Source organism: Hemiscyllium ocellatum, chromosome 19 (genome assembly GCF_020745735.1).
Source record: "Hemiscyllium ocellatum isolate sHemOce1 chromosome 19, sHemOce1.pat.X.cur, whole genome shotgun sequence".
NCBI lineage: Eukaryota > Metazoa > Chordata > Chondrichthyes > Orectolobiformes > Hemiscylliidae > Hemiscyllium > Hemiscyllium ocellatum.
Genome location: NC_083419.1, coordinates 24,606,709 through 24,632,277, shown reverse-complemented (window position 1 = coordinate 24,632,277; position 25,569 = coordinate 24,606,709). Strand labels below are relative to the sequence as shown.

The window sequence follows — 25,569 nt, the reverse complement described above, 5'->3', positions numbered from 1 at the left end:
AAATTCAGTGTCAAAATGTCAAAATAATACTGCTAACAAAGCTTTTGATTAAAAGTAGCATTTGACTTATTCAAACAAATGGTGACATAATAGCATTTAAACAAGAGATCTTCTGACTCACCATTCACAATGCCACAGGCCATCTGTTCATAACTTAAAAGATAAATCAGTATAGTAATTTGAAAAAAAAGTGAACTGAAAAACATGTCATTTTTGAATGCAAGGAAAACAAAGTGGAACAAAGAAATAAGTGTGCATATCTCCAACTCAACATGCTAACTCTGTTATTAGGATTTCACAGTTCTTCCTTGAGGCTTTCTCCCTGCTGACTTGAGGCTCTGCCTCTAAAAACTGATGGTAAACTCTTTTCACGAACAACTTATTAAGAAGGCTTCAGACCAATGCATATTCAACAACCTGCTCTGAAAACTCTTCCCGTGTTTTGATAACTGTGACAAATTGTACAACAGCACTGAGAGAATTCACAACTTTCTAAAGCAAGCATAAATTCAAATGGAACAATCCACCGTAATTAAAAATAAAAACAGCTTGTCCCATTTCCGGTTGTTAATGGATGGATTAGATTAAAATAATGAACCAAATCCAGAGTTGTATCTTTGCCAAAAACTAATTAGTTCTTCCTTGGAACATACCCAAACTGTATTCCAGGTTTTAGTGAAATCCAACCATTTGTTTTTGAGTTATATTTAAAGACAAGCAGATAATTAGTGCTGTAAATATTATCTTTACCCACCTTCAGTGGCAGAGTTAATTAAATCATTCTAAGATATATTTTTATGGCATTGTTTTAGTGTTGATTGATGTAATGAATACATATATTTTATTTTGAAATATAATCTAAAATATGAAAGTTTGAATTATTAGCTTGTTTTACAACTCAAAAGAAAAGTGGAAGACTGGCAGGGACTTAATGGTTACAAAGGGCATGTAACAGAGGGAATTTGATATTTTTGTGTGACATACTGTCCCCAGGTTTTGGATTGAAAACAACTGACCAGCAACAGTTTATCAATTTGCTGCAAGTTAGTTTGCCACAGACCTACAGACAGTTGCACTCAGATCTCCAAATGCCTGCAAGCAAGCTAGACCTCTCTTCCGCTAATGGTGGAAGAAAGCCAACACTAAAAACAAGAACTCATAACTCAACTAAAAGTTGAAGTCCAAATGACTCACTTGTGAATTGAGAATTGCCTTGGTTGACAACTACATATCATTCCCAAAAATAAAAGAGCTGTAAGAAAGTCACCTCATCCCTCTTTGTGGTTTGGCCTCTTGATCCACAGAATATGTTCCTTTTTTATCTCTTTGTTTCTCACATGATATTTCTGAAAACTCTCTGTCTTATCATATGAATAATTATGTGCCTGTTTGGATTTAATGGGGGTATAGTTTAATTTGCATAATAGTCATTAATAATCCATTTTTGTCACTTGTTAAAGGATAGATCGCTATAGTTAAATAAGTTATGTTTATTGATTAAACCTGGTGTGAGTTTTTTTTTAATCTTAGATAGCAGTCAGAGTTAGACAAGTTAACCATCTTAGTGTCAGATCAGTCATTCACACTTTTAGAATCATTTATGAAGTAGAAGGTCAGTTTCTATGCTGTCCATCTCTATGACTCTATGACAAAAACAGAAATTGCTGATAAAACTCTGGGAACAGATCTCTGGTAAGAAATCAGTCCAGTGACCCTTCTTCTGAATGGAGTGGGATTTGATTCCTAGTGAGCTTTTCCCAACAGTATTGGGACTCTGGTGACACATTTGATGCCAACTATCATTTTTGATTAGATTCCCTAAAGTGTGGGAACAGGCCCTTTGGCCCAACAAGTCCACACCGACCCTCCGAAGAGTAACTTACCCAGACCCATTTCCCTCTGACTAACACACCTAAGTTATGGGCAATTTAGCATGGCCAATTTACTTGACCTGCACATCTTTGGACTGTGGGAGGAAAGCAGAGCACACCCACACAGACATGGGGAGAACATGCAAACTCCACACAGACAGTCGCCCGAGACTGGAATCGAACCTGGGACCCAGATGCTGTGAGGCAGCAGTGCTTACCGCTGAGCCACTGTGTCGTCCCTTTTTTTTTCTTTTTTTTTGCTCCTCCAGGACCTTGTCCAACACTGGCAGGGCTGATCCAAGGACCTCAGTAAACCATCCAATCGGTTTGATTTTGATTTTGATTTTGTTACTGTGAGAAGAGTGATGATATCACAAAAATGTGATACATACTTTGTGGATTTTATAAGATACTCCTTTTTTTACTTGGTGTGTTTGTGAATTCTTCATTGTTTATGATGAAAGGAAAACAACAATGAAATCCTTTGAGCCATAGAATCATAGACTTATACAGCGTGGTAACAGGCCCTTCAGTCCAACTAGCCCATACTGATCAGATATCCTAAATTGATCAAGTTCCATGTGCATGCATTTGGTCCATATCCCTCTAAACTTTCCTATTGATATACCCATTCAGAGTCCTTTTAAATGTTGTAATTGTACAAGCCTCCACCACCTCCTTGGGCACCTCATTCCAGTCATGCACCACCCTTTGTGTGAGAAAGCTGCCCCTTAGGTCCCTTTTAAATCTTTCCCCTCTCACCGTAAACCTATGCCCCCCTAGGAAAAGGACCTTGGCTGTTCACCCTATCTATGCTCTTCATAATTTTATCAACCTTAATAAGGTCACCCCACAGCCTCCAATGTTCCAGGGAAAAAAGCCTCAGCCTATGCAGCCTCTCCCTGTTGCTCAAATCCTCCAATCCTGGTAATGTCCTTGTAAATATTTTCTGAACCATTTCAAGTTTAACAACATTTTTCTATAGCAGATTGAGATTAAATGCCTCAGATGTATAAACACAAATAATTTCTGACTCAGGAACATTGTCATCTGCATAAACAGATCAAAGAACATTCAACTTCTGGTCATCAAATATAATTTTTAAATTTAAGATGCTTAAGTTGAAGTACTATGGATTAACCCACACGTGTACAGTTAAGAGTGTGGTGCTGGAAAAGCACAGCATGTCAGGCAGCATCCGTGGAGCAGGAGAATCTACGTTTTGGGCATAAGCCCTTCATCAGGAATGGTGAATGACCAAAACATTGATTCTCCTGCTCCTCGGCTGCTGTCTGACCTGCTGTGCTTTTTGAGCACCACACTCTCGACTCTGCTGTCTTCACTTTCTCCCAGGTACACAGCTAACTCTGAAATCAGCAAATATCTACTGTAATTGTTTGTTAATTTTAGCAACATACTTTACTCATTACTCTCATATTGACTTTGGGAAATATGTGTTCACCATAAACATAGCAAGGTGTAACTCCTGCTCAGGTAACTAATGTGGAGGGACAGAATTACAGCCAATCACCTAGATTTTGAAGACCATTCACAAAATCTTAATCAATTTTCAGCCCATAATGATTATGCCTCTGGGAGCTCAACCTTCGAGGCTGCAGTTTAAAATTTAGAATCAGAATACTACAGTAGAAGAGAAGAATATTTGACCTGTTCTTTCTAAACACAATCCAGTTAATCCCACTCCCCACCCTTTCCCCCACAACCTGCAACATTATCCTTTAAGTATATATCCAATTTACTTTTTGGGAAACTATTGAATCCTTATCCACTATCCTATCAAGCAATGTATTTAAAATCCTAATCACCTACTGCACAAAACACTTTTCCTCCAGCAGCCTGTTTTGCAAACTATCTTTCGTCAATGTCTTCTGGCAGGGGCTGGGACAGGAGGTGTACATCAGGGCCAAATAACAACGGCAACCTCTCTATCCTTGAGTAAGAGAGAGGGCTCATAGTTTCAGGATTGGAGGCAGGGCCACCATCATTATACCAATGATGCTCAGGTCAAGAGGGGGTCAGGACTGGTAGTACGATGGCTCATGATTTTTGTCCTAGCCCCTACCCTCTGGTAATTAACTTATCAGTAATTAAAACATTTAACCACGTCTATAAAATCTCCCTTTAACCTTCCGGGAGAAATAACCAATGATTGCCCAATCTATACTTCTCTAATTCCTCATTCAACAGTCATTTTAGTCAATCTTTCCTGTGCATTATCTTGTCTCTACTGACCATATTATTGCAAATCAAAATTAATTCCACTGTCTCACATTTCCCTGCTCCACCCCAACATTGTCTTTTATTTGTTACAAATATTTATGCACCATTCCATTAAAGGTGTGTTTAAAAAGGAAGTGGCTGTACCTGGAGTTGTAATTGAATCCAATTTAGTAAAACTTGTAGAAGTATATTTTAACTTTATAGAAAAGCAGATTATTTTCTGGTAAGAGTTAGTGAAACTAAAGTATACACAGAAATTAGAAAGATATATTTGATGGAGTAACCCTTCTTCCCTTTGGTGAAATGGATATGCTAATGTGTAGTAAAAACAATAAGGGCTAGAGACACTCAGCAGATCTGGCAGCAGTTGTGGAGCGAGAAGCAGTATTAATGTTTTGAGTCCAGTGTAACTCTTCAGTTCTGAAGAATAATATCAGTCATTCAATTGTGAAGATAGTATTTTCCTTTTGGATGTAGGTTTACTCGCTGAGCTGAAAGGTTCATTTCCAGACATTTTGTTACCTTACTAGGTAACATCTTCAGTGGACCTCTGGCGAAGCAATGCTGAAAATTCCTGCTTTCTATTTATATGTTTGGGTTTCTTTGGATTGGTGATGTCATTTCCTGTGATGATGTTATTTCTGTGGTGAAGTCACTTCCTGTTACTTTTCTCAGGGGGTGGTAGACGGGGTTTAACTTGATGTGTTTGTTGATAGAGTTCCAGTTGGAATGCCGTGCTTCTAGGAATTCTCGTGTATGTCTTTGTTTGGCTTGTCCTAGGATGGATGTATTGTCCCAGTCGAAGTGGTGTCCTTCCTTATCCGTATGTCAGGATACTAATAAGAGAGGGTCATGTCTTTTTGTGACTAGTTGGTGTTCACATATCCTGGTGGCTAGTTTTCTGCCTGTTTGTCCAATGTAGTGTTTTTTACAGTCCTTGCACGGTATTTTGTAAATGACATTAGTTTTGCTCATTCCCTGTATAGGGTCTTTCAAGTTAATTAGCTGCTGCTTTAGTGTGTTGGTGGGTTTGTGGGCTACCATGATACCAAGAGGTCTGAGTAGTCTGGCAGTCATTTCCGAGATGTCTTTGGTGTAGGGGAGAGTGGCTAAGGTTTCTGGATGTGTTTTGTCTGCTTGTTTGGGTTTGTTGCTGAGAAATCGGCGGACTGTGTTCATTCCAAAAAATGAAACCAGACGGATTCAACACACCACGCTTCTACAGATTATCCAAAATTCACAAACCAGGAACCCCCCTCAGACCTACAGTCTCGCTACCTGAAACATCAACTGACAGATTGATCAAGGAGCTACACGAAAGACTAAAACACTTAGTAGAAGACTCCCACCACTCCATCCACTCCACCCAAGAATTCCTGAAGACCATCAAAGGTACTAAGATAGAAGAGGATGAAATAATGGTCTCCTTTGATGTTACAGCCCTGTTTACTTCAATCAACATTAACCTGGCAAAGGAAACACTGATTACACTATTAGAAGACTCAAAGACACATACACCAAACACCACTAACTTCATCAACAAGGAGATTATCATCAAGCTCGTGGACCTATGCCTTACCACCCACTTCACCTTCAACAACAAAACTTACAGACAAACCAATGGTCTCGGAAATGACTGCCAGACTACTCAAACCCCTTGGCACCATGGTAGCCCACAAACCCACCAACATACTAAAACAGCAGCTAATGAACTTGAAAGACCCTATACAGACAATGAGCAAAACTAATGTCATTTACAAAATACCGTGCAAGGACTGTAACAAACACTACATTGGACAAACAGGCAGAAAACGAGCCACCAGGATACATGAACACCAACTAGCCAAAAAAGGACATGACACTCTCTACATACGGATGAGGAAGGACCCTGCTTCAATGGGTTTCCAGATCATCCAAATGTGTAACCGCCACCAATGCTGCTGCAACCTCCAACTCCTCATCAAAATATATATGAATTGAGAGTTATTAGAAGATTAAAAAAAAGTCATCCCTCAGTGCACACACACACATGCAGACAAAATACAAAGATGGTGGAAGATAAACTAAAAGTTAATGTTCATAAGTCCTGGATAGAAGTAGGGCCTTATTTTCTGCAAGTAGCAACCAAGCTGGCTGTAGTCAAATGATTGTCTTTCAAACTACAAAATCACAGTAAGATATCAAAGTGATCCCATTAAGTAGTTGTGTTCACCCGTATTGGACTGAAAGCTTTTGTTCCTTGACAAGACCTGCCGTTGCACTGAAGGTCTCAGTGGAGACTTCTTTACTGCGTGTTTGACAATACTGAGTTACAGTCAGAAAAATGTTCTCATCGTCCTTTCTGTAATCCTTAATATTACATTATTCTCAAACTCCAGTTGAGGTTCCCAATTTGTTATCGTTCCATACAGGATGTCCTTTTTTATTCACTTACCTCTCAGCTGGTCACAGCAAGGTTAATTTAAGAGTTATTCCTTCCACATTCCTCCCCTTGTGGATATACTCCCAGACCCAAAGAAACTTATGTTTTTAAAGGCACCAAATTAAACAGGCTTGCTTGAATTAAGAAAGTGTGAGTGTATTAATTACTTAATGAATAAGAATTAGTAATGAAACACACACATACGTTCGAGCCCAGGTGTCCCTGGAGAGGGAAAACGTGGTGTCTACCAACACCCTCGAACTGTTCAGGGAGAGGTGGGAACCGCAGGAAATGGAGTGTCTTATTTCACCCTCCAACTCTATTTTGATTTAACCCCTGCTCTCCCCTTCACAGTTGATAACACAGCATTGCCCTTTGATGAGAAGGGCATTGCTTGTCATTGGCCACTTGAATGTTTCCTTTCTTCCTGGTGGTGGAAACTGAATAAAGATTTGTACACCTGTTGTCTTTCACTGTGTCTCACACTTGCACACACACAACATGGGTGCTGGGGAAAATATAAGCACTACCACAGTAAAAAAAAGAAACACACTCATTAGCAAAAACGGTTTAAAATGGTAAGTGTCTGAACTATTCATGAAAAACGAATAGTTGAACATTTCAGTCATTGCAGTGGAGATTACTGATAACATCTATGTTGGTAGTCGATCAGTCAATTTGAAGATTCTTAGTATTTCAGGTTGGTTGAGATCCTATCATTCTAATTCCTTTTGATCATAAATGAGTTCCAGCATTGAGGGTGAGAGAAAGTCCTTTTGTTGTCTGGTTTCATTTTTTTCTGGCATGCTAGTTAGCTGATTATCAGAACTCAGAGAGGAATGTCTCTTTACCTGTAACACATAGTTAATCACATACTTCTTTGTGATTTTCACAGATGCTCATGCTTGAATCTAGGCTAGTGTACATGGGTACCTTAGCCCACTGACATATGTGAGAATGCCAGTACAACTAGTACAATCCATCACTTCAAATTGGCTTTTTAACCCATATCCTTGAGCATCCATCAAAGGAGTAAACTCAAAATATGTCTGCAGTTTGAGACAGATACCATAGGATGGCTTTGTATTGAGCAGGGGCTTGTGAGCCCAATGTCATATTTGTTGTCAGAGGTGATCACAGTCCAGTTTATGTTGCCATTCTGATTCTTCCCATAGCTAAGTGATTTCCCATTTTCTGAGGAAACTGCACTTACACAATAAAGTTTCCTAGAATTATTCAGCTGCTATAAGCACAATGTGGCAACTGGACACCCTGACTGAGTTCATCAATATCTTAACTCCTTGTGTTCTAAACTAAATCTTGAATTTTCTATGGGATTGGTCTCAGATGTAACGCTTCCTTCTCCTCATTAGAAGAGACAGAGGTTAGTTGTACCTTATTCTTCTTCGTGGACACACTTATTTCTTAGATTCCCAATATGATTGATTACCTCGTTTTTGTTTTTATGTATCATGGATTCATGATATTCACTTTTTGCACCGGAATTACATCTTCCTTTACACCGAGCTGAACCTTGATGTCTTGAAAGTACTGCTTTAAACTTTTCCAAGTACAAATTGTATGATTTGTTTACCTTGTTCTAACAACCTTTAGCAACGTTAGATTTCAATAGGATTCTATGGCTGTCTTTGCATTAGTCTTTATTAATAGTGTGATATTGATTCTTTTCTAAATTTTATTTTGCTTTGTTTTTTGAGCATTTGTGATGGAGATTGGCAATTAGAAATTCTGAAACAAACAAGTTTTATTTCAAAACAGCAGAATTAGGTGTATATTTCAATAGTATTGTCAACTAGGGAAATAAATGTTATCAAGGTATGTAAGAGAATTGCATACAGCATAATTTGTGAGTGATCTGCCTATGCTGACCTGATAGCCAGTCTGTCTTTCTCAGTTCAGAACTTTTATTGCATTTGACATAAATTTATTGCCTCCAAAAGAAAATGGATCTGAACAGAACATCAGCTTGTAACAGTGAGACATTCATTAAATAAACAAATGTTTGATAAAGAGCGGAGCACTTGTAAAGAGATTTAAAGTGCATATTTACAGCCTGTTTATTACACTGCACCATGACTGTGGAACTTCTACCAGGCGTTAAACTGCCATGCTGCCAGTAAAATATACAAAAAAGCACTTGGGATGAGAAAGTATTACTTTTAAATGGTGGCACACTGCTACCAATACTCTTACGTTACTTTCTGTATTGATATATTATGCACTTTCATAGATTTTATGATACATATGAACATCTCAAGACCTTTGGATAGACAATTCTTTCAGATAAACACTAACAATTTCTAAAGCAAGGGAACAGTTGTTCTTGTTAATTGTTCCATGGAAGACATTTTATTTGTTATTTTGCCACTGTTTTACTGAGGCAAATCCTTTAGCAACACATGAATTTCTATTTTAAAATACCCATATTTGATAGGGGGTTTCGGTCTGGGTTCAAATGATAGGGGACAGACATGAAACATTAACTCTTTCTTTCTCCATGGATGATAGCAGACATGCTGAGGTTTCAGAGAATGTTTTTTTGTCTTTACTTCAGAATTCCACTTCTACTGTTACAGCTCACATTTTCTTTATTGAGTCCTTAAAATGTGTTCCCAGTTCTTTGCTATTGTAATAATGACAACTTTTTTTTTACTGCTAGTCATCTACAATTTCTAAAACTATGTAATGGAGTATTTAAGTTACAGCACTATCTTAATTGTGCATTAATTTGGCTAACACTCTATACTATCTATGACACAGACAAAGGGAAGGAAGAAGTGAGGATTGCAGATGCTGGAGATCAGAGTGGAGAATGTGGTGCCCTTCATCTTATGCCCGAAACATTGACTCTCCTGCTCCTCAGATGCTGCCTGGCCGGCTGTGCTTTTCCAGCACCACACTCTTGACAAAGCCAAAGGGAAGACAGCCATTAAATATTTGTCTGCAGCCTACTCATTGTGGTGTACAAGAAGGACCTAGCATACCTTACTTTCCAATTTTGATCTTCTGGCAATAGTGCTTGATATCTGCTTTTTACCCTTTCCGTGTAATAGCCAACATTGGACCTGGTGGAGAAGAACAAGAATTAACTAATTTCCTTAAACTCTTAGTACAAATGATCACCTTAGTACAACTATTTTGCATTATCATATTGTTTTATGTATATCTTAAGTTTACCAATTGAAGTCCAGTAATCAATGTATTAATACACATCTGCATGGGATTTTCTCAGGGTAGTGACCTAGGCAAAACTGTTTCAATAAATGACCTCCATTGCGTCATACGTCAGAAGCAAGATGTTTTCTGATGATTGTTCAGTCTTCAGTTCCATTTTCAATTCTTCAGATAATAAAGCAGTTTGGGCTGCATGCAGCAAGACCTTGGACAACATTCAGCCTTGGGCGAATAAATGGCAATTGTCATTACAGTGCTAGGTCATGACCGTCTCTAAGAAGTGGGAATCTAAGCATCTCCTTTTGAAATTCAATGTCATGGCCATTAACAAATCCATTGCCATGAACATCCTAAGGTAGCTACTGATCATAAAATAACCGAACTAGCTTCTCAAACGCCAAAATTACAAGACTAAATCAGAGGTTGAGTAATTTGAAGTTACTCACCTTCATCTACAAGGGTGTGATGGAAGATTTCCCATTTGGCTGGATGAGTACAACGCTAACAGCATTCAAACAGCTTGACACGACCCAAGCCAAAGCATTCTGTTTGAATGCCATGTGAGCCATCATGTTCAACTGTCACTCTTTCCATCTTCAACAAATCCCAACCTATAATCACGATCACCAGAAAATAAAGACAACACTTACTCCTGCAATCTAAACACCATTCCGCCTACAGTCTTGCTGTGTCAAAATCCTGAACCTCCGAACTTAATGTTCCTGCAATACAAGGATTGCAGAGATTCAAGATGACGCCTTACCATCATCTTGTCAAGGACAGTTAGAGTTGGGCAATAAATGCGGTTGAAGCCCACACCGCATGAATGATTAAAACAAATGGAACGGATCTGAATGTCAATCAACTTACCCCAGGAGGGTTGAATTAGAAAGCGTTTATTTTTTGACGCAAACTGGTTCATAATGCAACACTCAAGCTACTCTAGTATACCTCCTGGTGGACGGTTACGGTATTCTTCTGTGGGAAGTCTTTGGGAAATGTTACGCCTGCACTTAAGGCAATGATATAACATTACTTTGAAAGAGAAGTAGCAACAGAAAACAGTGGAAGAATAAAGACATAGTGCTTAATCAGAAACATACATTATAATCTTCTATTTATGTCTATGTCTAAGAAAGTCATGTATCTATAACCATGTCTAAATTTAAAACAATCATTTTTAATTGGCATTGATAATTGGAAATTACCACAAATTATTTCAGGTAGGATTTTCAACCCAAACAAATATATCTGGACCAAAAAGGTCTCAATTTCCTTTGTTATTTCATCTTGTCGGTACTTCTCCATGCTTCTCAATATTAAGATCACGCACCAATGACCTTTCCCACAACCTATCCTCGGTTTGTTTAAGCTGCTAACTGCAATGGATACAAAATGTGATGGGATGTTATAAGCTTCCATTGCATTTGTTTCACTGCCCCAATATTCTCAGTTAGGAGTGGTTACAGCCTTGTCTCCAAAGGTACGTGTATCACAAGTCAGATTCAGTTCTTGACATGCCCCGAATTAATTCATCGAGTAAAAAATGAGGTCTGCAGATGCTGGAGATCACAGCTGCAAATGTGTTGCTGGTCAAAGCACAGCAGGTTAGGCAGCATCTCGAAACGTCGAATTCTCTATTCCTGAGATGCTGCCTAACCTGCTGTGCTTTGACCAGCAACACATTTGCACCCGAATTAATTCAGACAGCATCAGGACTGCTCCTTAATTGGATTCGTCTTTTTGTGTGTGTGGGTCAGAAAAAGATTAACCGTGATAGCGTTCTGTCAAATAGCGATACAGTGGCTCCTACTGGAAGATCCAGATGTGCGGCTGTTGTTTGATGATATGATGGAATCCAGCTGTGATGCCTTCCATAGTCTGAAAGCTGTTGACAATCAATGTCTAGTATGCATAAAAATTGGGGGTTCTTGTGGCACTGTGGTGAGGTCCCGATCTCTCGGTTAAAAGGTCCACATTCAAGTCACACCTGGCCCAGAGGCGAGTTAGAACATGCCTAAATAAGTTAATTGAAAATATTTATATGACCAGTGGCCATTTGGATAATTTACCAAAGTTTAGAAAGTATATTGTATGTTGTTAATATCAGTTGGGAAGAATTATATGATAACGGATTCTGTTCTGGAATTTCTGCAACAGAAATTGAATAACAACTGAACGGATAAACATTTATGAATGGATTAAAGCAAAACTGAAAAAGTAGTATATGAAAATTAAACTTTGTTAGTTACATTTTATCAAAAAAAGGACTAAAACCGGGTGTCTAATCCTTTAGCTAGTGCTCTAAGACTGAATTAAAATCATAATGAAATCGAATCATTTGCTAAGTGGAATAAGTGGATTTGTTGGAGGTTCCTGGTACTAAATACCAATGTTCTGAAAAAAGGATATGGTACAGCGCTTTGGAAAACACATGGAGGAAAACCGCCGCTAGAGGGCAAAGCCGATTCAAGTCTTAGTGTGGAGCAAACTATCGCGGAAAGGCAAAAAAAACCTGACTGAATAAACCGAGGGAAGCAAGCTCAAAGCTGTAACTTCTGGTGTTCTTTCTTCCTTCAGGCCAGTTATTGTTCGATTGAAGTTCAGCCACAAGCCAGCACTTCACAATGTGCTCCACTGAGTGAAGGCGCGCAACAGTTCGAGAATGACTAGAAATATCCCTAAACCACACCAAGATAGGATGTTCAAGAAAAAGCAAACACACATTCTGAAAGATTGTCTGTTTCCTTTGTTATTTCCTGTTTTTGATGCTTTCCTGATGTTTAACACACACGCAGATCCTCGGTTAGCATGCATTCCTAATGTTTCTCACAGTTCACCCGTCAGTTAAGAAAGGGACCAGGAAGGGGAAATGTTTGCGTAGTTTAAAAAAAAACCCTTTGAAGTTTTAATTCCGGAGTTAGAAATGGTCAGCAGGCGAGAACCATTAGTCTTTTAAGTAATCCCAACGGAGAACATAAGAAAGATGTATCCCAACACCTCGTTGCTGGGTTGTATAGGGTAGAGCAGGTGTAACTTGTGTGTGTGTGTGTGACATGTAATCCTTAGGCACCACCAGAATGATTTCTCATTATGACTTCGGAGTCAATCCACCGAAGCGTCTTGGTAAACTTTGAATGACGGGGAGAAATACGTCGAATATTGTAAGCCAGAGACGTTTCCAGGTATTTTTCTCCATAGATGCTGCTATATATGCTAAGCAGCTCCAGCACATTACTTGCTTTCTTTGCAGACACTTTCCAAGGACACTGTATTAAGGGATTCCGTTACTGCAGTTGGCTGGTCAGCTGGTTTGTGATGTGGATTAATGCCAACACCGTGGGTTCAATTCCTACATTGGATGAGCTCACCAGGAAGAATTCTCCCCTCACCTGCGGCGTGGTAACCGTCAGGTTCAATCGCTATCAGTCGTCCCTCTCACTCTCTAGTGGGAGAGCAGCCCTATGATCCGGTAGGACCATAGTGACTTTACATTTCCTACTGTCGCAGTACTGATAGAAAAAAACAATTTTGCGAATGATAGGGATCGAAATTAAATAAGAGAAGCTTCTAGCAAAGCTCTACACGTCTACCCGCATCTGAAGTGAGAGAATAAAAATTAACCTTCCAGTTGGTGACCGTTCACTAATTGATGAAAAATATTGCGTTTTATAATGGATGAGTTCTAACGTTTATGATTAAGACAGTGAGTTAGAATGTTAGAATTAAGTATATAATCAATAAGTGTGAATATACTTATATGAGCATTCGGAAAACAATATCTCGCTGAATCTACATGCACACCAATGGAGTGTTATGGTACAATGGGAGTGTCCTTCCGGGAGGCTAAAGGTTCGAGTTGCACCTATCATGAAAGTGGAACATAACAAAAACGGTACCTTGGGGGGAAAAATACGTGGGAGACTGGGTTAATGTTCGGATTTAAGATACACAATCCCAATTTATTATTCCACTTTCGTTGTCTGTTACCATCTGTTACTGTTGGTTTCGACATTTCTGGCTCGTGCTTGCAAATTGGGCGATGCGTTCTCTTAGCAGAGTTGTATGCATATTTATAAAGAAAATGTAAATAAAAAGATATAATTGGAATCGAAGTAATTCCAAGAAGGCTGACTGGCCTGGTTCCTGGGGTGAAGGGATTATCCTCTGAGGCTGGGCCTGTATCCATTGTTCAGAAGAATGAGAAGTGACTTTATTGATCCTGGGAGAATGTTTACTCCAGTGGGGGAGACTAGAATTTAGAGACACAGTTTAAAAATGAGTCTCTCTTTCAGATGGGAAGGAGGAGATTTTCTTCTTTGAGTGTTGATAGTGTGCGTGCGAAGTTCTCTTTCCCGGCAAGTGGTGAAGGCTGTACTATTGAATTTACTCGAGACAGAGGTTTTTGATAGATAAAGGAATATGGGCTGTGGGGAAGGATAGGCAGGAACATGAGATTGAGATCACAACCAGATCAGTCATAATCTTATTGAATATTGGAGCGACCTCAAAGGGCTAAATGGCCTAACCTGACTTCTAAATCGATATATTCCTAAAGGCCTTACAATTTCTTTATATTGATGAAAACTTCAGCCCACAGCTCGAGATCTGCAATTCTGACTAACTCCAAGAAGAGAGTAGCAGAGATGATCTGTTTCTGGATTAGTGGTGCTGGATTAGTGGTGCTGGAAGAGCACAGCAGTTCAGGCAGCATCCCGTGTCAAGTCCCACATTTTCTGCTTTAACTGTGACAAACCACCTATCCCTTCGTTTTAACCTGATACTGCCTAAGTATGTTCAGGGTACGTTCATAAACTCCCTTTTGATGCTCATTTTAATAATATCGGGCTCAGTTATTCAGTTAATAATCAGGTTTTATCTTGCCCAGTGCACACGACAGACGGAAGTCTGCAAAGGGACACCCTCGAAGAAACAGATCGCAGATGCTGACGTGTGCTGAACTGCGGGCCGACAGTTGGGGCCATTCATCAACTGCAAATAATTGATGGTCCAGGGAAGCGTGTCCTTGCAAAAGCCGAATGAGCGGAGAATCTCTAACTCTCTTCGACAGCATCGCATCAAGAGTTAAGGCTGGGGCATGGCCTGAATCTCACGTTGTCGCATCTTACTGAGAGAATAGACCCTTTGGCAGGTTAAAGCGCTGCAATTTCATATGGAGAGGAAGGGATTTTTTTTATCCCCCCCGCCCTCGGAGCTAATGCACACGGTGCAGGTGCAGTGTTGTTGAGTGACAGTAGCACAGAGAGTCAGGACGGAGCAGAAGCTGCAGCGGAGCTGCCTGTCTGAAACTGAAATGAAACTGACAGGGGCGGGAGGAGGGGCAGGAGGGGGCGGGGCTATACGCATGCGCCCTATTGCCTGCGGGGGTCCCCACACGCGGCTCCGCTCTTACAAGCAGCAACACACACACACACTCATTCACTGTTTGCAGCCTTTATATATTTATATCCACACACACACACATGAAAAAGCGGATTGCTAAATGTAGCGGAGCGATTGCACAGCGAGTCTACGTCCCGGGGCCACCAGCAGCACCTTGCGGTCTGCTGTGAGGTTACAGACTTAAAAAAGGGGGGCCAAAGGAAGAGGAAAAGCAAAACAACAGCTATATATATATATATATATATATAAACAGCCCGAGGATGCGGATCCATGCCGGCGAGGTGAACAGAGGAATCGATGCGATACTGAAGTAGACATGATTTCTGAATGTGTGTGCAGCGCGGTTGCTATTGCCCTATATCTGAACACACTGCGTGCTGACTTCTGTTACGATGACAGGTAGGTATTGTTCTCTCTTCATACTTTCTGACTGGTCACTTGAAAAACTGCCGCCAGCCTGGGCCGGGACAGTTCACGCTATCCTGGTCTGGATCGGGATGTGAAAGGGATTCCTCTCCCAGGGAAGGGGAATGAGACCGAGGTTGAGGAGAAAACTCTTGGTTGAGTCCCGAGAGTCTGCAGATGCCGTTCCCAGTGAAGCTGTGAAATCTGGACAGGGGGCGGCTGCGGGGGTGGGGTGGGGAGAGCGATAAGATAAAGATGGCCCATCCCTGTCACCCGGTTAGGAATCAAACTGCACTGGCTCCGAGGAGAGAATCCTCCTTTACATTTTTGCGTTCACTATGATGACGGAAATCCGCACACTTGCCGGCATTGTTTGACAAATTTAAAAGAGAAATAATTTCCATTTAAATGCATTTATTTTTTTAAAGTGGTGTGACCTGGTAAGCAAGGCGTCAGTTGTGTTGTCTAAGAAACTGTGAAGCCTTGTTTAAACCTAACAGTTTTGCTGGTGTTCCATTGGAGGAAACCGCAGTATTGTTGGAAATTGATTAAAAGCGTCCCCACTATTGTGAATCTTGAGTTGAATTCAGTTTCCGGTGACTTAATCTGATTACCATTTAGTGGCTGCCTAATTGGAATATATGTGAAACAATCACGCGTGGGTAAACTTCAGTGTCTAGGGTTTTCACGCTCTATTGAAATTAAACCGACCTAGACCTGACGGTACATTGACTTGATCGGCTCTCATCAGGCTACTCTGTGAGGTTGGTGCTGCAATGTTCCCTTAAACGGGGGGAAAGAACCGATATTCAGTCAAGTAGGGACATTTTCCCGTGCTTCAGTTTTTAGAGGATTCGTCTGAGAAAGAGAGAGAGAGAGAGAGGGTATGGAACTGACAAAAGTGAAACCATTGCCAACAGCGAACGATGCAGGCAGCTCCAGGCAGCAGCGTGTTGGCGTTGTTTACACTGAGCTGCTCAGAGATAGGCTCAACCCAAAGAAAATGATGGTCAGGGAGTTTACACTAAAATTATGTGGTCTTTGATAGGCTCATTTTATCACGTCGAGTAATAGAATAAATAAGCCTCTATTCTTGCCAAAGAAACCCATTATTGTCAAAACAGTGTGACCGTCTTCTCTGAGGAGAGAGGCACATCTTGAGTGATTAGAAATTGAAATGACTGGTATGTATCTATGGTCCACCGTTCGACTGTTGCAAACAATGGAGAATTTCTTCCAATTAGGTAATAAACCAGCAGGACCAGCTTGATGCACTGTAGTCCGACAGAGGTCAAATAGAAAGAACAGAAATGTCAGCTCGGGAGTTGGCCTGAACTTCGCCAAGTACAATAAGCACGTGTGTTTGAAGACAACAGTTCAGTATAACCCCATAGAATGGACTCACCCCAGTCGCCGGCGCTGGGGGAAGGGTGGTGGGTAGTGTGTGTGTGTGTGTGTGTGTGAGAGAGAGAGAGAGAGTTCATATACCAGGAGAGTGACTGGCCCTTCGCCAAACTCTCAGCATTTTGAAGACAAGGTGCAAAAATATGGGCCCGGGAACTACTGCGTGGGATCCTGACATATCACTTTAATGTTCAATTCTCTGCTGTTGTATTGGCGACATTGATGGGTTTGGAATAAATTAACACTTTTTACAATAACTCATTTAAAACCAAATGGGTTGACGGTTCCACTGAAATAGCAGAAAGAAGAATTTCAAAGCGGCAGTTAAGTGTTTGTCAGCCGGTATCCCATGGAGTCATTTCAGGACCATGATGTTTTGTCACTTAAGCTTTTGCTGTCAGTACCTCCTGCTGAATATTGTTTTGAATAAACAGTAGGGAAAGTCGGGCACTGGAAGTTTGGACTAAAAGTTAACTGACTTGTTTTCTGTAACTATTTTCGGAAGTTTTATAAAGATGACAGTTCAATTCAGGTTATCAGATACCTCCTGAGGAGTTCTCTTTTTAAGTGGGGAGGGGGGGGGGGATGGTGGGAGCTGTAATTTTCGTTAGCTAATTTAGTGTTCATCTAACAGTCAAGGGCAAGTGTAGAGATTTTCCCCAGAATATTTTTTCAGACTATGAAAGCTGCGTAAGTAATTTGTAAATAGAATATTGTCCTCGAGCTGACATTCAACAGACCTGTCAAACATTATGAAAAAAGTGAATATGATATATTATAATTGCTTCAAGTCTGTGCTCAAATTTATGACTTCGACTTAACAGTAGACCTTTGTAATTGGTATATTGTATGATACTCATTTGTACAGCCAGACTACAGACTGTTTTCCAGTAAAGGTAGACTGTTGTAATAAACCCTGAACTTTAGTTTTGTTGTTATGGAGTTTTTAATGGGCATTGCCAACTTACATGTGAAAGTGAAAGAGATGAATGGTCATATCTTATGCAGCACTGTTAATATTTCACCACAATTCTCTGATTAAATAATATTTCATAGTTCAAAAGATAATCTCTTACATCAGAGTAATACCTGATTTCATATAAAATGAATGCACTTGACAATATATCAATAAAGTATTAAGTTCTCGATTAACTTATAATAGTAATTTAGTCCTATGATTCAAAAGGTGAACATTGGAGAAAAATGCTTTAATTTACACTGGGTGAGACAATGGCCTAGGGATTACTGCTGGACTGTTAGTCCAGAGACCCAGGTAATGTTCTGGGGAGCTGGGTTCAAATCCTGCCAAGGCAGCTGGTGGAATTTGAATTCGATAAGCATCTGAAATTGAGAGCCTAATGATGACCATGAATCCATTGTTGATTGTCAGGGAAAAAAAAACATTCTGGTGTCACTAATGTCCTTTAGGGAAGGAAACTGCCATCCTTACCTGGTCTGGTATGTGACTCCAGACCCACAGCAATGTGGTTGACTCATAACAGTTAGGGATGGCCGAGTGAGTGATGCCCTCATCCCATGAATAAATGTAAAAAAGGTCTGTAGTCTCGCTGTACAAATGAGTATCGTACAATATGCTGACAACAAAGATATACTGTTAAGTCAAAGTCATGAATTTGAGCACAGAGAGAATTCTGCAATGTTTGAGGTGCCATCTTCCAGATGAAGTGTTTAACTGAGTCCCTGTTAGGTAGATATAAGTGGTCTCATGGCATTATTGTAAAAGAGAGCAGGGTGTTTTTCTGTTTTTAAGTTAATATTTATCCTTCAATCAATGCTTAAACAAAAGATGATTGGGTCATTGTCCATGAGTTTATTGTGCACAAATTTGCATTTGTGTTTATTACATTATAACAGTGAATGCATTTCAAAAACATTTTATTGACTACAAAGTGCTTTGATATATCAGTGATTGTGAAAAATGCCACGTAAATACAAGTCTTATTATGTTTAGTTTTATAAATGTTAAAAAATTAAATGCCACCAGATGTTCTATTTCAAGTGTTTGACAAGATTTAAGTATTGCCCAGAACAGTGGCAACCCTCTCCCCACCCTCACCCCCCACCACCCCACCCCCCACTATACCACCACCGCGGAATTTCGGATGACACTATATTGAAGCTACTATTCTTAAAATGTTATATGCATCTGGCATGTTCAAGTTATGCCATCAGTTGCATTTCATAATGCCTCACATTGAAATCAGTGACAAAGCAGCTTTACACTCATTGAATCACAATGAAATTCTGGGTCTGCTGCATATTACAAGTTACTTTGTCTTCAAATTTTTCATGCTGTGCATCTTTGAATATACATACCAATTTGTTCTTTTTGGGTTCATTGTGACAAGCATGGAGAATAGCATTGTGGAAACACTCAGAGCTTTGGTTTCCAGGCAGCTTTTTTAATGCACTGAGACAGGAGAAGGCTGTGGCTACATTTGAATTATACACAGGTGATGCAATGCACAGAATGGTGTGGATTTCACAGTCACTGTTGAAGCAATGTCACTTGTTGCTGACCTCAGGGAAAGCTGCCCACACAAAAAAAAACTAGTGACAATAGATTTTTCCTTGCCCAATGTTCATTGGAATCAAATGCAAAGTCAAGGGGGTTTCCAAATGATCAGCAATAGAGATGTCATTTTGTAGGGTAAGCAGACAATGACATTGAAGTAGTCTGATAGATAGTGTGCCAGGAAGTATAGTACACCGACTTATTTTCACTTTTGACTAAATTTTATTGTCTCAGAATTTGTCTTCTTAAGAAAGTAGTGGAGGCTGGGTCATTGAATATATAACTGGTTGATTCAGACAAGAAATTCTGGGGTTATGAAGTCATACATAGGAAAGTGGAGTCAAGATCAGAAACAATTCAGCCATGATCTTAATAAATGATTTTGCAGGCTTGATGGGCTAAACGGCCTATTTATGCTCCTGCGTCTTCTAATCTGTTCTGACTTTATAAAGAGCAAAGTAAATATATGAAAAAATAAACACACGATCATGGTAGTAACTGAAATTTCATGAACAAACTTTTTGAAAATTAAGCTGTGTGAACGTTTGATGTCATAATGGAGAAACCTGACATTCCATAAATATATAAATCACTTTTCACAATAGTTTTCAGAACTGTTCCAGAATAATTATGTACTAAGTATGCAGTTAAGACCCCAGTTATGATTCTTCAACAAGATGCATTGCTTTCAATTTGTTTTGACAGTGAGACAGATAGGGTAAGAAGGTAAAGTTTAATCAGTAATTACTACTTGATTGCGGTCTCGGATAGCCTTTAGCAGCACATCCAAGGGGAAAGTATTGAATCAGTGAAGTCAGCTTCTGGATATTTACATTTCTCTGTGCATGGGCAAATTTGCTTCAATTTCAGAGAAGTGTTTACAGCAAATACCGACAGTTTTGCTCTCATTACTGCCTCAAAATCCAACCTAGGCATATTTTTAGAGGACTGAAGCTATATTACAACTTGTGAGTAGCCCAACCAATCTCAAATGTCCTTGTCTTCCTCTTGGATTTTCAATGTTCTCAAGAGTCAGACTGGAATCTGATTGGAGAGCATTAAACTGCTGTGTTCACATTGATATATATCCAACACCCTTTGTAACAATGCTGAACTGATAGTATACTGGCATTGATAAATGCATAAGCTTTATTCTCTTTGTGTTGTAACCTAAAGCCCTCAATTGTAACCTCCTGATAGTTATTCAGAGTATTTTCCTTGTGTAAAGAACTAGTCTCTCTCAATTTGTGGATTAAGCGTGCAAATCTTGTACAACAATCAATCGTGTGCCCATCTCTTGAATTGATAACAGTCCAATTCTTCCCAAAATGCTATTGTTTGCCACAAAGTATTCAAGTTTGTACAGCCTTATCTATATATAATGCCATGGGCAATGTTTTAAATATATTGCGACTTGCAAATTAGGGGTAGTCAATTAACTTGCTGCTGTTGCCTGTAAAGAGCAAATCCTATAATCCTTCTTGTGAAAGACATTCAAATAATGGATTATATGTTTATTTCTTGCAATACTCAACAACTATCCTTGATTTCTGAATCAAGATACTGCTGAAAGTTCCAATCTCTGAAATCTAGGAGCTACATTTAACTTCCATCACATATATTATAAATTCAGTTATTGGATATAATCAAGACATAATAATTTAGCTGTGTAACAATCACAAGACTTCGAACAATGCTTTATTTGAAATATTTAAAAGACTTACATTCCCCTCTCAAAAGTCTATTCAAAATTATATTGAATAAGATTATTCAGAGACTATTTGGTGACACCTTGTTAACAAGTAAACTGTTCATGATTCCTTAACATTTAATTCTTGCTTTCAATTATGTATTTTTGCTCTGCTGGCATGGTAGATTGAATTCTTTTCAGATTAGACTTTATGAAATTAATCCGATCATTCGAGCATTTTGAATCAGGGCATATATTGAGTTGTATCAAGCTGCCTACGTGTTTGCATGCTGTAGTTAAGAGTTTGACTAGCATGGAAGAGCAGGTCAGATTCAACAACACGGCCATCTGATTTGTATGAATTTGTATCAAAGCCAACTTTAAATTAGAAGTATATATTGAGATGTCTATCAACAGTCTAACAGTGATACAGATTAATTGTCAGTATTTTAAGGCTGAGCTCAGCATGGAGCTGCAGATGAAAAAGTAGGCTTCTGAACTATACCAATATGCAATCATTGCTAGGTCACCACATTGTGAAGGCATTTGCGTTGTGTAAAGCAAGATAATACTTGGTTATTTGCAGATACATTTTAAGCTGTATTCCATGTGATCTTTGCTAATCTGCAGTAATTGAAATTGTTGATAAAAGAATTAAAGGATAACATTTCTAAAAAGGAGTATTATGATAACATAAAACCTCAACATTTCTTTATATAATTAAAAGAGTTGTCATATTTAATTGCCACCCATTTAAATTTAAAGTTGAAATCTGGAAATGTGGATATGCTAAAAATATCAGCAAGCTGACAGTGTAAACTCCTGTCTGTTCTAGTGACCTGTAGAGCAAATTATTAGAGAATTATTGCGTGTTGATGCAATATTTTGTTATTCTCAAGCAACAGTTTTTTAGAAGCTTATGTTAAGTGATTTGTTATGTTTCTTCTAGATCAGACATCTTGGTAATAACCTTGGTACTTTGAAGCAAACATTTCAGCCACCTACAGAAATTAGATGGGTGCTTTATCAATATTCCTATCAGCTGTGATAATACAAGTAGTAAATTTTGATATAATTAGAAAGATTTTGTTATTTTTCTCATTTTCCTTCCATTTGTGATGCTGTTTCTTCTCTGGTTTCCCAGATGCTAGTGAAGTCATGCTAAAACATTGACAACATTTTTTCATATTTAATGCAAATAAATAGCAAAGTCAGTGCATCATTTCCTTTTAAAATTGCCCAACTGAATAGAGGATTAGCAAAATTTGAGAGGTTAGGGATATTTAATACTTAATCAACTGTAATGAATCCAGAGCTGTTGTTTGCTATTGTGCCCAATAAGCAACTTCTATGGTTGAACAAACCATTTAGTATATTGTAAATTCTTGATAATAACTACACTCCATTTCCAAAATATGTGAGAAAAATGGTCATGCATCTCACATTAGTCTGCCTTCCCTCTAAACTTGGAATTACTTTTAACATCTCTTTAGAAGTAGACAATATGATGTTTTTAATTAAGATCTCACTTCTTAAGGCAAGGGCTCAGCAATCTCTTTAGCCCAAATATTTTTCAAGCAATCACTTGTGAGAATAATTGGAAATTCCAGCAGGAAAAGTCCATTGAAGAATATATTAAACAGCTCAAGAAGTCTTTTTGATAGTTACGTTACTAATTGAGAACCACACATGTATTAAGAGCTGTTGGTAATATCATTTAGGAAGGCTGATAAAAGACAGGATGTAACAAATTATGTGTTCAGAATCATTTCTTTTAAGCTATTTGCAGACGCAAAGTTTATTTATATGAATTAAAAAGATATCTATTATTGGGCACATCAAAGGAACAATTATCTGAATCAAAATGTGCGTAATTCTATTCTTAACTCTTCCAATATCACATGTGGTTGGATTTGAAAACAATGATTTTAAAAACCTGAGTAAAATTTGGTTGGTTGAAGTATATAATTATATTTCAACACAGCATTACAACAAAGTTACAGCCAATTTTTTCAGTATAACCAAGGCCACTGGTAGCCACTTTTCATGGAAAAATGCATGGAATGCAATCCCTAAACACTGGTAAAAAATTTGGAATTCTCCATAATACAAACTGAATATAATTTACTGAATGACAGTAATTCAATGGATGGAAACGTGAATGCCTACCCCAAAACACCACTTAAAATCCCAGAATCTATCTAACAAAAAGGAACTTTGATTTATTCAGTCAATGTATTGTAGTAACCCTTTTCCATAATTATTCCACTCAAGGTATAGAGAAAGACAACTGGAAAGAGACTGCTTGTTCTCAGCTGTTCTTTACAGACCTAATGATTTTAACTGATGTTCCCAGGTGGATTGTTTGGATTCTGGAATAAAATCCACTGGCAATTGCTTTTGAAACAGTGGAACAGAGTAATGGGGATACAGTAGCACGGTAGTGCTCCAAAGAACTTGATGTTCATCAAATCGAGTGTATGATTGGTTGTTGAGCTCAATTATCCTTGCACTATCATAGATTAGCTCCTCAAGCCCACTTGTTAAGAGGACAAGCTTTTTCTAAAATCTAATTGAACAGGATGTGATTTATACACCTGCCACATTTATAGTTAAGGAAAGTATTTTGCTTCTGTGAATTATTGATAAAAATGAACTTGGCATGACAGTAGTGTTTTTAATCAAGAATCATCTTATATTCAGACAACTTCTATTATTCATTGGGTCTTAAAGTTAAGAATGTTAATGCTGGATAGGAGCAATCCTAGTTTAAGTGCGACCCAGATATATTCAAAAGAAGTTTCTAAGTTTCTGTCATATTATGTTATTACTGTACTGTGTAAATGTTCTAATTTTGTCCATTCTTGCACTACTTTTTTCTTAGGGCACAGTAAAACTACTAAAGTGACATGGAATGGATCCCCTTTCAGTCTGCTGTGGATTGGGAGCTCATTTACGTGAGCTCATTTGCCCTCTCCAGCAGGGGTAAAATGTCCTGTATCATTATTTTGATATGGAATAGGAAGTCTTCTCTAGTGTCCTGGATGATATTTATCTCTCAAAAGAACCTAAGAACAGGTTATCTGGCCACTATCATATTGCTGTTTGTGTGCCTTTCCTGTGCAGAAATTGGATGTCCATTCTCCAACATTATAACAATTGATGAGTTTTCAAAAATACTTTATTTGCTATAAAATACTTCAATGTGTCTTGAGATCCTGAACTCAAATTTTTATGAATATGTTTTTCTTTTACAAATAGACCTACAGAAAGTCCTCTGTGAAGTAATGAAATAGGAAATATGTGAAGGCTAAACATCTTCCACACTTTGATCAGTAATGTGGAGCTGGTAGATAAACCCCAGTTGGAAAACAAAACGTTAAAATGGACTCATCTGCTTTTGTTCCATAGATTATTATGTACGGACTTAGTAAAGAATTATTCATTTTGTGGAGGTATCCTAAAAATCAATTTAAGTTGTGATACTAAGCGATCATAATGCGCTACATGTAGGAAGAAATTGCAACGAGAAAATCCAGGCTGTTTCAGGCTTTTGTTTCATATATTTTAGCTTTCAACACTCAAGTTCCAAATTAAAAACAATGCAGACATTTCCATTCCCTTTTACTTGGCCTTAGTCTCAATGAGGAAAGGGCCATAACTTTCAGATGTGAATCCATCAACTATTGAGGTGATGGTTGGAGCCAGGGTATTGAATACATCGATGGGTGTGGTGCTCAGGTCCACTTCTGGGTCCAGTGCATCCTGAGAATCAGATACGAATGTGGTTCTACAGTTAAATTTCAACTGAAGACATTACAGTAAGATTAACATTGGTGCACCTTCTGAAAGACAGCCTTTTTATTGACTGTGGGTAGTGAAATTCTTGGACAGCCTAATAGTACGTGTGTGTTGCTGCTTGTCAGAGCTCATCTGCCGGAGAGTCTAGGATTAGTTGTCATACTTTCAGGATAAGGAGCCAACCATTTAGTGGGATGTGGAGCTAAGGAGATGACTATGAAGTTTCCGAATCTTTGCGGCTCTCTATTGCAGAGGCTTATGGATACTCAGTCATTAACTGCATTCAAGTTTGAGATTGATTGTGTTTTGGGAATTAAGTGAATCAAGAATGGGACAGCAGAGTAAAAGAAAAGATGGGCTTGCATTTATAGAGCATCTTTCAAAGTTAGCAAATATCCCAAACTGTTTTGCAACCATTGAGGAACAATCATTATTGTAATGTAGGAAATAGAGTAGACTGCTTGTACACAGCATACAACACAGCAATGATGATCAGATAATCTGTTGTTGCTTGAGGGATAAGTAATGAATATTTATTATCCCAGAACACCAGGTATATACTTCAGTGGTTCTTTTATGCCCACCAAGAGACACCTCCAAT

At 38.7% G+C, this 25,569-nt stretch overlaps 1 protein-coding gene across 1 annotated transcript in view; it reads left to right on the top strand.

Annotated features, from left to right (window-relative positions):
• Nucleotides 1-15,174: 15,174 nt before the first annotated feature.
• Nucleotides 15,175-25,569, top strand: part of LOC132824664 (protein O-mannosyl-transferase TMTC2-like) — a 183,816-nt gene continuing 173,421 nt past the window's right edge. Inside the window, exon 1 of the mRNA XM_060839302.1 lies at nucleotides 15,175-15,531. Coding sequence (XP_060695285.1) covers nucleotides 15,449-15,531 — 83 coding nt within the window. The 5' untranslated portion in view covers nucleotides 15,175-15,448. The remainder of the gene's footprint in view (nucleotides 15,532-25,569) is intronic.